The sequence below is a fragment of the Phragmites australis genome, chromosome 2 (genome assembly GCF_958298935.1).
Source record: "Phragmites australis chromosome 2, lpPhrAust1.1, whole genome shotgun sequence".
In the NCBI taxonomy this organism is placed as follows: domain Eukaryota; kingdom Viridiplantae; phylum Streptophyta; class Magnoliopsida; order Poales; family Poaceae; genus Phragmites; species Phragmites australis.
This window is the reverse complement of record NC_084922.1, coordinates 11,725,411-11,738,495: the sequence shown is the minus strand read 5'-3', so window position 1 is coordinate 11,738,495 and position 13,085 is coordinate 11,725,411. Positions and strand designations below refer to the sequence as shown.

At 40.8% G+C, this 13,085-nt stretch overlaps 1 protein-coding gene across 1 annotated transcript; it reads left to right on the top strand.

Annotated features, from left to right (window-relative positions):
- Nucleotides 1-8,494: 8,494 nt before the first annotated feature.
- Nucleotides 8,495-12,367, top strand: LOC133909859 (cyclin-B1-3-like). Its single transcript, XM_062352404.1, has 7 exons — nucleotides 8,495-8,921; nucleotides 9,911-10,347; nucleotides 10,448-10,576; nucleotides 10,727-10,978; nucleotides 11,072-11,230; nucleotides 11,316-11,494; nucleotides 12,016-12,367. The coding sequence occupies exons 1-7, from the start codon at nucleotides 8,858-8,860 to the stop codon at nucleotides 12,152-12,154; spliced, it is 1,359 nt and encodes a 452-aa protein (XP_062208388.1). The 5' UTR covers nucleotides 8,495-8,857; the 3' UTR covers nucleotides 12,155-12,367.
- The last annotated feature ends 718 nt before the right edge of the window (nucleotides 12,368-13,085 follow it).

The window sequence follows — 13,085 nt, the reverse complement described above, 5'->3', positions numbered from 1 at the left end:
ATTTTTTGTCCTTTTTGTTGTAATGCCAGTTTGGACTCTTAGCCGTTGTGCTGTCTGACTGTTTCATTATGGCATGGATGTATGATCGAGGCTTTGTTTGCTAGGATGTTTAATACTGTTGTGATGATATATTTATCTCTCTCTCTGGTGTTTGATCATTTATACCTCTGGTTACAAGAGAGGTGCTGTCGAATTTTTTTCAGGGTTCAATAATCTTGTAGGTTAATTTAGTAATACTCTGAACTTGTGATGGTTCCTGGAGTGTAATAGGAATCCTAAAAAATTCTCATGTAGGTGTACCTAATTGTCATTTCCAAAGTACACATGTGGATGGGCCACGGCTTGCAGCACATCTTTCTATTCTATTCTATTGATGGTAGGGTTTGCGGCCACTGATTGGCTTGTGTATGCAAGCCGTACGATCACAAGTGTGAACAATCTGATGATAAGGTGACAGTGTAGGCCGGCTTCGGGAAACATCGAGCGATTTTTATGAGGCGTCTGACGCACAAGCGTAGTCCAGAGACTCCCAGAGCAAGATCGGTCAATAGCAATCGCTCCTGCGCTCAAAATCAACATCGATGCACATCCAAATCCCACGCAAATCCACATCGACAGGAGCTGCACAGACATGACCATGTCTGTGCATCTCCTACTGCTGCATCCCCGTGACGATCACCTTCTCCTCCCCCATGTTCATTGTCTCGTCCTCCTCCTCGAGCGCCTCTTCTGCCTCCCCGCTACTCTCTGTCTCTAGCACCGACGCCCACCTCCATCCAAAGCACTACCGCAACCGTCGTCCATATCCCTCCTCCGAAGGACCAGAGCTCGAGCACGTAGAAAGGTCGCTAGAGTCTCCCCGAGCCAATTCCCACGTGAATCCTCAGTTTTCCCCAGCCGAATCATGTTTCACGTGCCATTCTACTTCAACTTCAGTCACCACTGACCTCACCGTTGATTTCATCGTTGCAGGCCTCTGTCACGCCATGCATACGTAATCATGTGTTTAAGTCTATTTATGTGTCATTAGTGTCATGATTAAATTTGAGGTAATTTATTTCGACGCATTAGAGCATTTCGTTTGAAGTCAATCGGGCGAGAGAAAGAAATTTAGGGGAGAAAAGAATCATTCTCGTAGTAAAATAGACTTCCTTCTTTTACACGTGGGACCCACTTAGTTGGCCAGCCCCACCACCTCACTCCCTCACCTGCTCCCTCACTCTCCACGTGCTCTCTCTCACTCCCGTGCTCCCTACCGGCCACAAGAGCAAGGAGCTCCCTCTCTCCCTTCCTCTCTCAAGCACTCTCTCCCTCTCCCCCAAAATCCGACCTCAAGAGAAGGATTTGAGATAAGCATGTGGTACTCACGCAATCACGAGCTCATAAGCTGCCCATCTATCCAATTTATTTGCTCTTTCTCGAAGGATTCAAGCCGGTTTTGATCTCTTGGTGTTCTATGTTGAAACGAGAGGAACACCCGATTTCTTAGTCTCCCAAGTGATTTCCTCTGTTTTCTTCTTCACCTGGTGGTCACCGACCTCTACAAGTACCGTGGATAAGTCCCTTAGGCTTCCCTCAGCATGAATACATGATTTGGTTGGTCAATTTCGAGTTGGAGCGGAGTTCTTGGGTTCTTGAGCTTCGGAGCAATTTAGGAATTTGGATAAATTTGAGCTAGGGAATCGAGTTGGTGGGTTGATGAGTGGATTCTAAACTCTCTCAAACATGTTCTCCTTTGGTTTCGATAGGTTCACAAATCAAATCGGCAATTTTTCCTCACGAAAAAACTGCTTTCCATAGGAATCCAAAGAGTCCGGAGAAGTTTCCGGAGACTCCACTGCCCGGAATGTCCAGGGAATTTTTCGAATAGTCCAGATAAGTGCGGAGACTCAAAAAATTATCTGGAGTTACTGTTCATCAGGCCTTTTCTCTTGTGCTAATAGTTTGTAAATTTCATAATTAGTTCATGCAAACTCTAAAAATCATAAAACCAGTTGTGTGAGCTTCGTATGAGTATGAACTACATGTTAAAAATGTTGGAACTCAAGAACATACTTTTGATAATTAATTAATTAATTAAATGCGTTAGCTTGATTAGATCACAGGTAAATAATAACATGTCCTAAAATTATAAAACCTCTTGGACAATTCATGTTATGATTAGTGCCATCTAGAAAAGATATTTTCTTGCATTGTAAATAATAGTTTATGGTATTTTATCATATGCATATTGTGGCATACTTGGTTACACTTCATTCATGCTTATTATTGCACGTGTTCTTGTTTAGTGAACAAGGCACCGGCACGTGACCCAGCTACGGTTGACGGCGACATCAATCTCTCTGAGTTCTACGAGTGTTGCACGGGTAGCATAAGGCGGTCACTAGAGCAGTAAGGCAAGCATCTAAGCATACTTCTCCTATTAATTTGGATCATATGCGTCATATGTGATAAATTACGCTTTCTGTATGTTATGCATGAGTTCGAGTTGATGTCGGGTTTATGATAGGTAGAACCTATATTGATGCACTAATTCTCCTACCTTGAATAATTGTTGATCTTTATCCTTGTAGCTTGGGTTTAATATGGTGTTATCTAACTTAAAATGTCATTCATGATGTTTAGCAAGTGCTTAGGTCCTCGGTAGAAGTCGAACAGTGAAATGTTTCATCGTTCGCGAGCATAGGCTTTAATTACTTGCACAATAATCATAATGATGGGTTGATAGAGTTGGTTGGATGAGTGGTGAGGATGAGACGAGATGTGGGCGGTGTTAGGGGTGTTTGTCTTTCCCGGATGTGGAGTTCCCCTGAGTATGTCGGGAGAGGGGCCTGGACACCGTAGACTGTTTGCAACGTTTAAGCACCAATCATTGTTGCAGTTAGCTTTAGCCATTTTCATGCTTACTACATGTCACATATAGGAACGATATGCCGATTACCTTTGTAGCTGTGGCTTTTTGGCGTGTGGGTCGATGGTGTCGAACATGAGACCAGTTGGGGTATCCATTTTGCTCCAGAAGTAGTTTTGGATGACCCAAGCACCTATCGGCGCATGATTAAATGGTTGGGGCTTATTGAAAAAGGTTGACATGACTACCTCTTGTATGGACCTATGTGGTCATGCAAGTCGTATAGTCCTTAAGTCGTGTAGGTAAAGGAGTACCCCTGCAGGATGTAAGAATATTTTGAAATACCGCACTCTTAATTATGAGCATGCTTTTATCTATTTGCAGTAGTCGTAGAGTTACGAGTGTGGATTGAGGTGGTTGATGGGTTGAGATGGTGCTTTACAGATATTATTCTTATGGTTCCGTTTACATATATGTTCAGTTGAGGTTTATGGGTTAGATAGTCATGTTGGTCAAGTATAGATAATCACACATGTTTATGTCAAATTTACTTTCACATATGAAGTTTACTTAACTATGTGGCATTTTCTTGTTAACATCCAAATACATAATCCTTAAAGTCGGGCTATTTATGAGTGCCTATTATGGATTAAGTCTTTTGAGTATCTTTGTACTCACGCTTCTTTTTCAGGTGCTACCGGCGAGGAGGAGTTGGTCTTTGGCTACTTTATGCCCACGGAGGGTAGTGGCGAGCATGAGTAGGTAGCTACTCGGATGTCGTGCTTTTGGGGTAAAGCCTAAGGGCATGTGACTTCACCCATCTTTGTAGTCTTTAGTCTTCCGCTACGTAGTTTATTTTTTTGTTAGGAGTTGAGTTGATTTTTATCTCATCCTAGCTCTCTTTTGCTTTAAATTGTAATAACTTGGTAAATGATCTTGTAATTTAATTTTCATTACTCGCTCTTTATTAAGCTGTGTTGTGATGTTAAATGTTGGAAAAGCATATGTTTCGATCTTGGACACAAAACATGTGTTAGGACTACCAGAATAATATTCTGGTTAATTGTTGAAGTCATGATTAAGTTAATGATCGAGTTAATGATTAATTAGAATACTATTGGAACGGTTCCTTATTGCCTCCATCCTCCAATTTGAGCCCTCGGTGAGCCTCCCCACTTCTCTCCTAAGCTTGAGCATGAACTATTTTAGCTTAGGCCCGTGGTTGACGCAACCGTCAATGAGAGCCACCCATCGCTAGCCTGGTTACTTCCGAGCTCATCAGCCAATAGGCACATAGTACAGTTCACATGCACGCGAAGATGCTTTAGGTGCCCTCGGTCGGCCGAGTCGTGCCACAATAAGCTGGCAACAGGGTGCGCCCGTGCGCTGGCGAGGTACAAGCCATGAATGTCTTTGAGCTCACCGCCGATCGTGCTCTGGCTAGTGCCGACAACTGCGAGTGCCTCAAATGGAACCTCGGTGACACTTTGATGCTTTTTCTGCCATTCCCTGGCCAAGCCGCGCTGTCGTTTGCCACTGGCCAGGCACGCCAGAGCTCTTGTATACCCTCCCATGGCGCCTGTTCTGTTGAAGCTTGTATAAACCAAGTCAACATATGCCTTGGCCCACTCCCATGTGAAGAGCTAGCTCAATTTGGGTGAAAATAGGATTTAGAAGTTGAGTTAATTAGGAAATCCAGAAAAAGGCAAATATATACAAGCTAGACAAACTTACATACAACCAGTACCATCCATACACATCATAGATTCCTATAAAGTATGCATAAGAAAATGTTATCATAAATTTCAAATCAACATAGCATATGGCAGAAATTTTCATTGCAAGTGACCCCATGTTTCTTATAGTGTTTATATCTGTCTACGCAATTACACCAAGTAGTTGAGGAGTTCCTCTTTGGCGCTTTTTGTGTAAGCATTTAAATTTCTAGGTTTCTTACGATCCTTAGAAATGTTTCAAGATATATCAAAATTATAACTTGAGAGGTACCAAAAAATTTGTACCCGATGTACCGATTTTAATGTGCCTCCGAGATAAACTTTGTGGTATTTCTTGGTACCTTTTCAAGGATGATAAAAAGCTCTAAATCTTTAGCACCTTGTTTCATATTGTTTCGCTTACTCCGTCTCTAAGTAAATCTCAATTTTTGATAGTTGACTTGGCAAAATCACAATGGAGACTTATATTTCTCAGTTCCACATATGGCTCATGTATGGGTCTTTTTTTACTCGGTATGGGACTGAGTTCCTATTGCATATGATGCTCATTTCCTAATTACTGAATATACTTCAAGTTCAGTAATGTTGTAATGTGTATCCTATAGCATGTAGATATAGGTTCAACACTCAAGAAATGGAAATCAGAAGTGTTCTAGTCAATCTTTCTTTTATGTAGCAGAAGTGTATTAAACTGAAACCAAAAGAAAATGTTCATATACTTTTGTGAGTTTATGTTGTTCTTTTACATAGAGCAATCAGTGGCTTCTTTTACAGGGCTGGTATTCCAAATGGGCAGCCAAAGTTACTTCTATGTTTCATACCAAATTATCCATTGCTTAACTTCATGTTTACTACAACGATGTAACTTTTAGTAAGCTTACCAACTTCAATGTCATTTCGTTCAATAGAATCATCAAAAAGGTATTCATTACATGATTTATACTACAACTACCATACCGATTGTTTAAGCTCACAAACGTACTGAAGGAGGCTTTCATTGCCACTAAGGATAACAATTGTCTATATCAAAAGTTTATTGCTGGGATCGTCATCTATGTGTCTTTATTGCTGCTCACTTGTTCTTCTGAAAATTCCTATTGTTTATATGAACACCTGGAACCTACAATAGTTGAAGTTATCTACTCTGTCTTGAGCTATGTGTTTCATATAACTCAACTCAGATAGCACATTGTATCTCTAGGGATGAAGAAATTTCCAAGTAAATGAACTTTATAGTTGGTTGCTTTTGCAACATGTTTGATTGATAGGATGTTCAACTCTGTCCTCAATTCCTTTTCATAGTTGGGGATAGTTGAACTGCATGAAGAAGCTGCTCATTTGTGCATGTAGAATATTGCATTACCAGAGGATGCCGATATAGGGGGTCCATTTTCATATGTTGTGAAATCGAAGTCAGTGGAAAAACTAGATGCGGGGGCCAGTAGCATCATCCTTTTCAGTGCGCAGTGAGTCTTCTTCTCTTCTTCGATGTTACTGCCTTTCCTTTTATTTCAAAAATATTACTACCCTGCCTCACCCCAATAGGCAGCAAAGGAGATTTGCGTATATAAAGGTAACAACAAACTCATATCTGAAGTAGTAAGAGTCAAAGGTATTTTTATACAATCTGAAGGGACAAATACTAATATTTAGTAACCTGCAAAATTGAAATGGCTATTTGAAGTTGAAATGCTAATATCGAGTAACCTGCAAAATTGAAATGGGTATAAATGATGACGCTCTTACTGTGTAGGTTTATATTACTAATGAAATAACAGACATGTGATAGCAGCAGTGCCTGTAATGGAAGTGATTATCCAGCTTTGGAAGTATGAGATTTTCCGAGGGTGAAAATCAAACGGTACAAACTAAGATGCTAGGGTTGGTTGACATCTACTATTTGACAATAGCCAAATAGTATATGTCAACCAACTCAAACATCTTATCCTTATTTTAAACTACATAATTCCATCGGTTTTTTTTGTCATTTTAAATACAAGTGATGGTTGTGTACTCTATCAATATCAAAATAGCCCTTTGCATCAAGGTTAGTTTATGAAATGTGTTTTCATGTTATTATTATAGCTGTCCACATAAGCATATAACTAACTAAACCTCTGCACTTACTTTGCAAAATTATACAATCAAAGATACGAGAGATGGGACATCCATATAATTTGTGAGCTACATATCCATGTAGGATGGCATTCTTTTATCAAATTTGTTCAATCTATTATCTCATCGTTGTAGTCACTAAGGTTTATATCATGTATCTTACACTGTGATGTATTTCCCAATTTAAATCATAGTATTATCTTTATAAATAGGTGACATTCAAATGAGTTAACCATAATAGAGAGGCATTTGGATCCTCATGGTGATAAAAAAAACTTACTGTCTCAATGGCTCTGTTATCCTCAGGGTGATATTTTTCGCATTTCCTACCTTTTGCCCAAATGTTCAGCGTAACAAAATTCACAATGATTAATCAAACCTTTTGAGTTCTTACTGTTCAACATGACCTATTTACATATCCAACTTCAATGATCATAGTTTTTTCCCCCATATTCATCTGTATTTTTAAAGTTCTTATAATTATATTATTAATCAAACCTTTTGAGTTCTTACTGTTCAACATGACCTATTTACATATCCAACTTAAATGATCATAGTTTTTTTCCCCATATTCATCTGTACTTTTAAAGTTCTTATAATTATATTATTATAGCTGTTACAAATTTAATTATGGGTTATGTTATTATATCCTCAACAACATCAAGAGTGAACTTAAGAGGATATCGGCACCAAATGTCAAGCAGGCTACCCGAGAAGAGCCTCTTCAAGCTGCCATGGCTAACATGCTCGCGGTGAGCTCCCCATTTACTATCAATAGCTTCATGCTCTCTAGCAAAACTTCTATCTACGGAATGTTTAAGTACATTGGTCCTATTGTGTGTAACCTATATATTGAACCATGCGCCCTTGTAATGGATTTGGAAGGCATTGATGGAAGAGAGAGGAGAGAGGTAAAGAAAATAAGCATGTCTCCATTTAAGTTCAGATCATTACAGACTTATCTTGAAAACATGACTCTGGATTGTTTAATATGACTGATAATATTTTAACTGTTGCATCCTGTCTTCTCCTTTAATCTCACAAGTTGAAGCTGAAATTTGAGCTAAATTGACCTTCTCATTGCTCATAGATAGTTATGGAGCTTTTACTCCACATTGTTCTTATATGAAACTCTAATCTTGTTTAAGTAAAACATATTATATCATGCTATATTGAACTATGTAATATCGATTATCCTGTTTGTAATATGGACCATATCTGCATCCACTAAATATATTATTGTTCGATTTAATATGCTATGTTATACAAACTAGTCTGTATTTCAGTAACCAGCACATTAGACTAACACGTGGAACATACTTCAAAGCAAAGAATTACAGATTTTTGAAACTATCTAAATAAAATATTTAGAATTTATGTCTTTATGTTGAAGGTTAAATCAGTGCAGTCAACATGGGTCATTAGGCACGACAAAACCGTGCTACTTTTCTAGAGTGGGTCTAGGTTCTGTAAGCGCACTTGACTGTCATTTTACTTTCTTGTTATCAACCTCGTGGCTTTTTTCTTACTACTCTTATTCTTAAGACAACATAGATTCTAAATTCGTTTGATTTTTTTTTTTTTTTTTTTTTTTTTTGCATTTGTATGTTCTGCAATGAGGATTGAATATGGATATCGCACAGCCAAAGAACCAAGAAACTAGGTCACCTTTATAGCCGTTGCAGAAGATTAGAGGATTTTTAATGATGGAGAAAAATTGAACAATGTATAGAGCAATAAAAGCCGTTGCAGGAGGGAGGGAAGGAAGAAATTTTGCTAGTACACACGGTAGAATATCTCAGCACTTTCCATATCTGCTCACCCACCGACCCGAGTTCTCCTTCCCTTCTTCACCCAAACGGCTAAAAAATTCGGAACAGCCAACCCCAGCCGTCCGATCCTCAATCTGGGCGCCATCCCACCACAGGTTTCCATTAATTAAAATTCTGACCGTTGGAGACGCGAAGAGAAATCCCACCACAAGACTACCAGCCGTCGAGCCCCCCATTTGCCTTCTCCGCCGCATCTCGTGTTCTACGAGCCCTCGAGAACGCAAGATCAGGCAGAGAAGGGGGAGGAGAGAAGAGGTCGAAGAAGGAGAGAGGAGGAGAAGGTGTGAGGGGGGTTGCCGGTTCGCTCTTCTTGGACGGCGACCATGGCGTCCAAGAGGCAGGCGGGTCCCAGGGGCGCTGTTCCTGCTCAGGAACAGAAGAAGGGTGGTGAGTTGTACGAGGACGCGATTCTTGGCGGCTCGACCATCTTGTTTGATTCTTTTGATGCGGCGAGCATGTTCGGGAGAGCGTAGTTGGATGCGGTTTGAGTCACTGGGTTCGTAGGTTTCTTGAATTTCTCGTTGGGATTAATTGGCGCTTGGCAAAGGTCTTTCAATGATCGTTATAGCTTAGGGGATCAGCGTTTCACGAGTTCTTGGGTTGCTCTTGCGCGATTCTGTTGTCGCATCGCTTCCCTGGTATCTAGTTCCTCGTGTATGGGTTTAGATGGGGATCCTGTTCCTTTTTTTCGCCATAAAGGTAGCGCCTTTTCGAAAAATTGGTTGATATGTGCGTGCGCCGCGAGGTTTATGCTTTTCCTGATGGATTGGGTTCCTTTCTCCGTGAGTAGAAGATGCGGCTTTAGTTCTTGCGTTGGCCAATTTCTTGGATCGTTCGTGTGGATGGTTCTTGAATTGACATGGCAAATGCCCCTGCTTGGCTTCCGCAGCGAGTCATCGGTTCGATTAAACATTGTGTTGTTCTTGCGGGTTCCCCCTTGTAGCATCGTTCTTTTGGGGATTCTTCTCCCCCTTGCGCCATAAAGAGAGCATCTTTCTTAAAATACAGTTCCTATGCGCGTCCTTACTAAGATTTCACCTTGTTGGATTGCGTTCTTTGGCTTGTCAATTATGGTTTGGATCAGTACTGTACTGGTACGGAGAATTTTGTACCGTGAGCTTGATATGAATATACGTAGTGGGTGTAGATATTAGCTGTCGTGTTTTCATGTTGCTTGAATTGCAAATGTCTTTTTCTTGGTTGCCATGATGCTGAGGTGAATCGTTGCAAACAAGAAAAGGGAGTTTTTTTTTTTTTTGCATGATTCTATAACTTTAGTCTTCAGATTATCATGCCATGGCACTAATGGTGTAATGTTGCTTTGTCCTTCACGTAATTTTTCGTGTGTTCATCTTTTAAATATTAAACTTGAGCAGATGCGGCGAGGCTCGTCAGGAGGCCAATGGCCACAGTTCCTCAGGAAACAGCAAGAAGCCGCAGGGCTCTTGTCGATGTCGGCAATCTCATCAATGGCCGGCCTGCTCTTGCAAACCGTCAGAAGCCAGTGGTTGTAGCAGCTGAAAAATGTGGGAAAGTGGTCCCTCCGCTAGCAGCAAGGAGCCGTCGAGCTCTTATCGACGTCGGCAATCTCATCAATGGCCGGCCTGCTCTTGCTAATCACCAGAAGCCAGTGGTTGCTGCAGCTGACAAGCGTGGGAAAGCAGTCAAGCTGAAGGAGAGCAACAAATTGAAGCCTGAAGTAATCGTGATAAGTTCAGATTCTGAGAATGAGAAGAAAGCCTCAGGGGGTCAGAGAGTCGCTAGGAGGGCACCGATCCATACTCTTACATCAATCCTGACAAAGTGCAGCAGGGTATGATAGTGTGTGATCTTATCAAGCGTGCTGAATTCTAAACATAAAGATTTCTTTTCCCATTCTAAGAATGTCTTCATACCTTTTACTCTGAACACAGGCTTCTGATGGGGTGATCTCCAGTCCCAAGAAGATGCAGGCTTATGACATTGATGCGCCTGATGCTCGCAATGAGCTAGCAGTAGTTGAATATGTCGACGACATCTACACTTTCTACAAGAGCACTGAGGTAATCTTATTTTTGCCCTATTCTCATTCACTTCTTTTATGAGAAACCTGTGAAGGAACAATGATTATCTTGACGCATTGCTGATTGATTGGATCATTGAAGTGTGGCCATTTCTGATCGTTGTTGATTGCTGCATTGTTGCTTGTCCAGAGTACCTCCCTACCTCTCAGAAGCTATATGAACTCACAGACTGAGATCAATGAGAGAATGAGAGCTATCCTTATTGACTGGATAATTGATGTGCAACACAGGCTTATACTAATGCCAGAGACACTTTATTTGACTGTCTACATAATCGATCAGTACCTATCCATGGAGAGTGTGCCGAAAAAGGAGCTGCAGCTCGTCGGTGTAAGTGCCATGCTCATAGCATGCAAGTATGAGGAAATATGGGCTCCCCTGGTAGGATTCTCCATTACTGATGCTTGTTTTGTGTGTGCATCTAAACATAGTTATATTCTTCAATTAGCTTACAGTGAACATAAATGTTTACAGGTTAAGGATTTGCTGTGCATATCAGATAATGCCTTTAGCAGGGAGCAGATGCTGACCAAAGAGAAGGACATACTGAACAAGCTCCACTGGAACTTGACAGTTCCAACAATGTACATGTTCATTGTTCGGTATCTGAAAGCTGCAATGGGTGGCAAAGAGGTATATTGATCCATTTTCAGTAATGTTGTACCACATATTTGCACATTGACGTAATCTGCAATTCTTTTTTCTGTCTTTGGTGCAGCTTGAGAACATGGCGTTCTTCTACACTGAACTTGCATTGGTTCAGTACTCGATGCTTGTTTATTCTCCATCAGTGACTGCAGCAGCTGCTGTCTATGCTGCTCGGTGTACACTTGACATGAATCCACTGTGGAGTGATATCCTGGAGTATCATACTGGCTTAGCTGAGCCACAGTTACTGTATGTCCTTCTTCATGACTTAAACTTGCCGGTGAAATCTGATTCTAATTTTAAACATAGATTAGTAAGTTGAATTGACTGCATATCCTCAAAGTTTAAACTGTGATTCTGACAAGCTACTGTAGCCGATCCATTGCGCTTAACTGAATGCTCGTGCTAGAAAACATCCTGCTAAGTTTTATTTGGTTGGTTTTCATGCCTTCAGAGTCTGCTGTTATTTTCACAACTATTGATTACACATTTACAAGATGTATGTCATTCTTTGTTTTATATTCTTGTGAATTATGAAAATCTATTAAGACATATTCCTGTGAACTCCGAAACTCTAAGAAGAGCATCTGCTGTGTGGTAGTCAGCAGCCTCATAAACTTGTGATCCATTGATCCCATGCCGCTTCCTTTGTCAGTCATACTGGATATTTCTAACATTAGGACTGGGAGTGTACAAAGTCTTTCTTTTTTTTCATTTTGGTTCACGACTGGGAGGTTAATTATTGGCTGTTTGGAATCATGGACCTGCAGGGACTGCGCGAGGCGCCTGATGAGCCTCCACTCCACAGCACCGGAGAGCAAGCAGAAGGCTGTCTACAGAAAGTACTCCAACCCCAAGCTCGGGGCCGTGTCGCTCCACTCTCCCACCAAAAGGCTACTCGGAGCCTGAGGCTGCTGCTGCTGCTCATTTTCTTTTGTCTCTTGGGAAATGCTATTGATGTATGTATCATCGCTTCGATGGTACCATTTCGGTTCTGTGCCTGCTCTTTGCTTTGATAGAGAAGCAGAGCAATCAGTAGTTTTTGAAGACTTGAAACATCAGAAAACATGAAGTGGTTATTATTTGGTTCAGTTAGTGTTAAAACTACGATGTTTTGTGAAAGCTCAGTCGTTCATATCTGCTTTATTTATTATTTCTCACACTTTTGCTATTTTCCAAGTGCTTGATACCAACTTTATTTTATATTGTTCTTGTTCCTGAGCACATGTGGGCGTATCCTGGCCTGACCACGGTAACTAGTAGTAAAGCATCTGACCTATTTTGCAGAACCATCCAAAGTGCGTCACGGTCCGAGGTCTAATATTTGCGTGAGAGACCAAACTGACTGCTCCATTTTCCTGACTACGCGTGTCTAAAGTAGCAGAAAGGATATTGTATAATGAACACATGCATACGCAGTATGGTGGTTGGTTTACTGCCTAGGACAGCTAGAAGGCTCTATGCTTATATCCAGCTGAATTAGTCTGAACCAAAACTAAGTTTGCTGCAGCATGCATATGATGTTCATGCTTAGGACGATCTGGTCAGCATTAATACCGCAGACTGCATTATAGCTTAACTGAACATCAGGAACGTGTAAGTTGACTCGGTTGCTCTCTGCAGTCTACACTAGAAATCACTGACGGAATGTGTATTTAATCTGGGCTAACAGCCTAACACATTGTTCATGATTGCATTCTAAAAATCATGTAAAGTCGTCACGCGTAGATCAGAACATGACCAGATTTTCTGTTAATTAAAGTTATAGTTACACATGGGGCTTTGCCGTTAGCATTTGGATGATCGATATAAGTAGCATCTGCAGTAAAATTCCTAGTTC

Bases quoted from the DNA above. Each gene is read 5' to 3' on its own strand.
- LOC133909859 (XM_062352404.1), top strand. From the start codon at position 8,858: ATGGCGTCCAAGAGGCAGGCGGGTCCCAGGGGCGCTGTTCCTGCTCAG. The intron at 10,577-10,726 runs GTAATCTTATTT...TTGCTTGTCCAG, and splicing joins CTTTCTACAAGAGCACTGAG to AGTACCTCCCTACCTCTCAG. The intron at 10,979-11,071 runs GTAGGATTCTCC...AAATGTTTACAG, and splicing joins AGGAAATATGGGCTCCCCTG to GTTAAGGATTTGCTGTGCAT.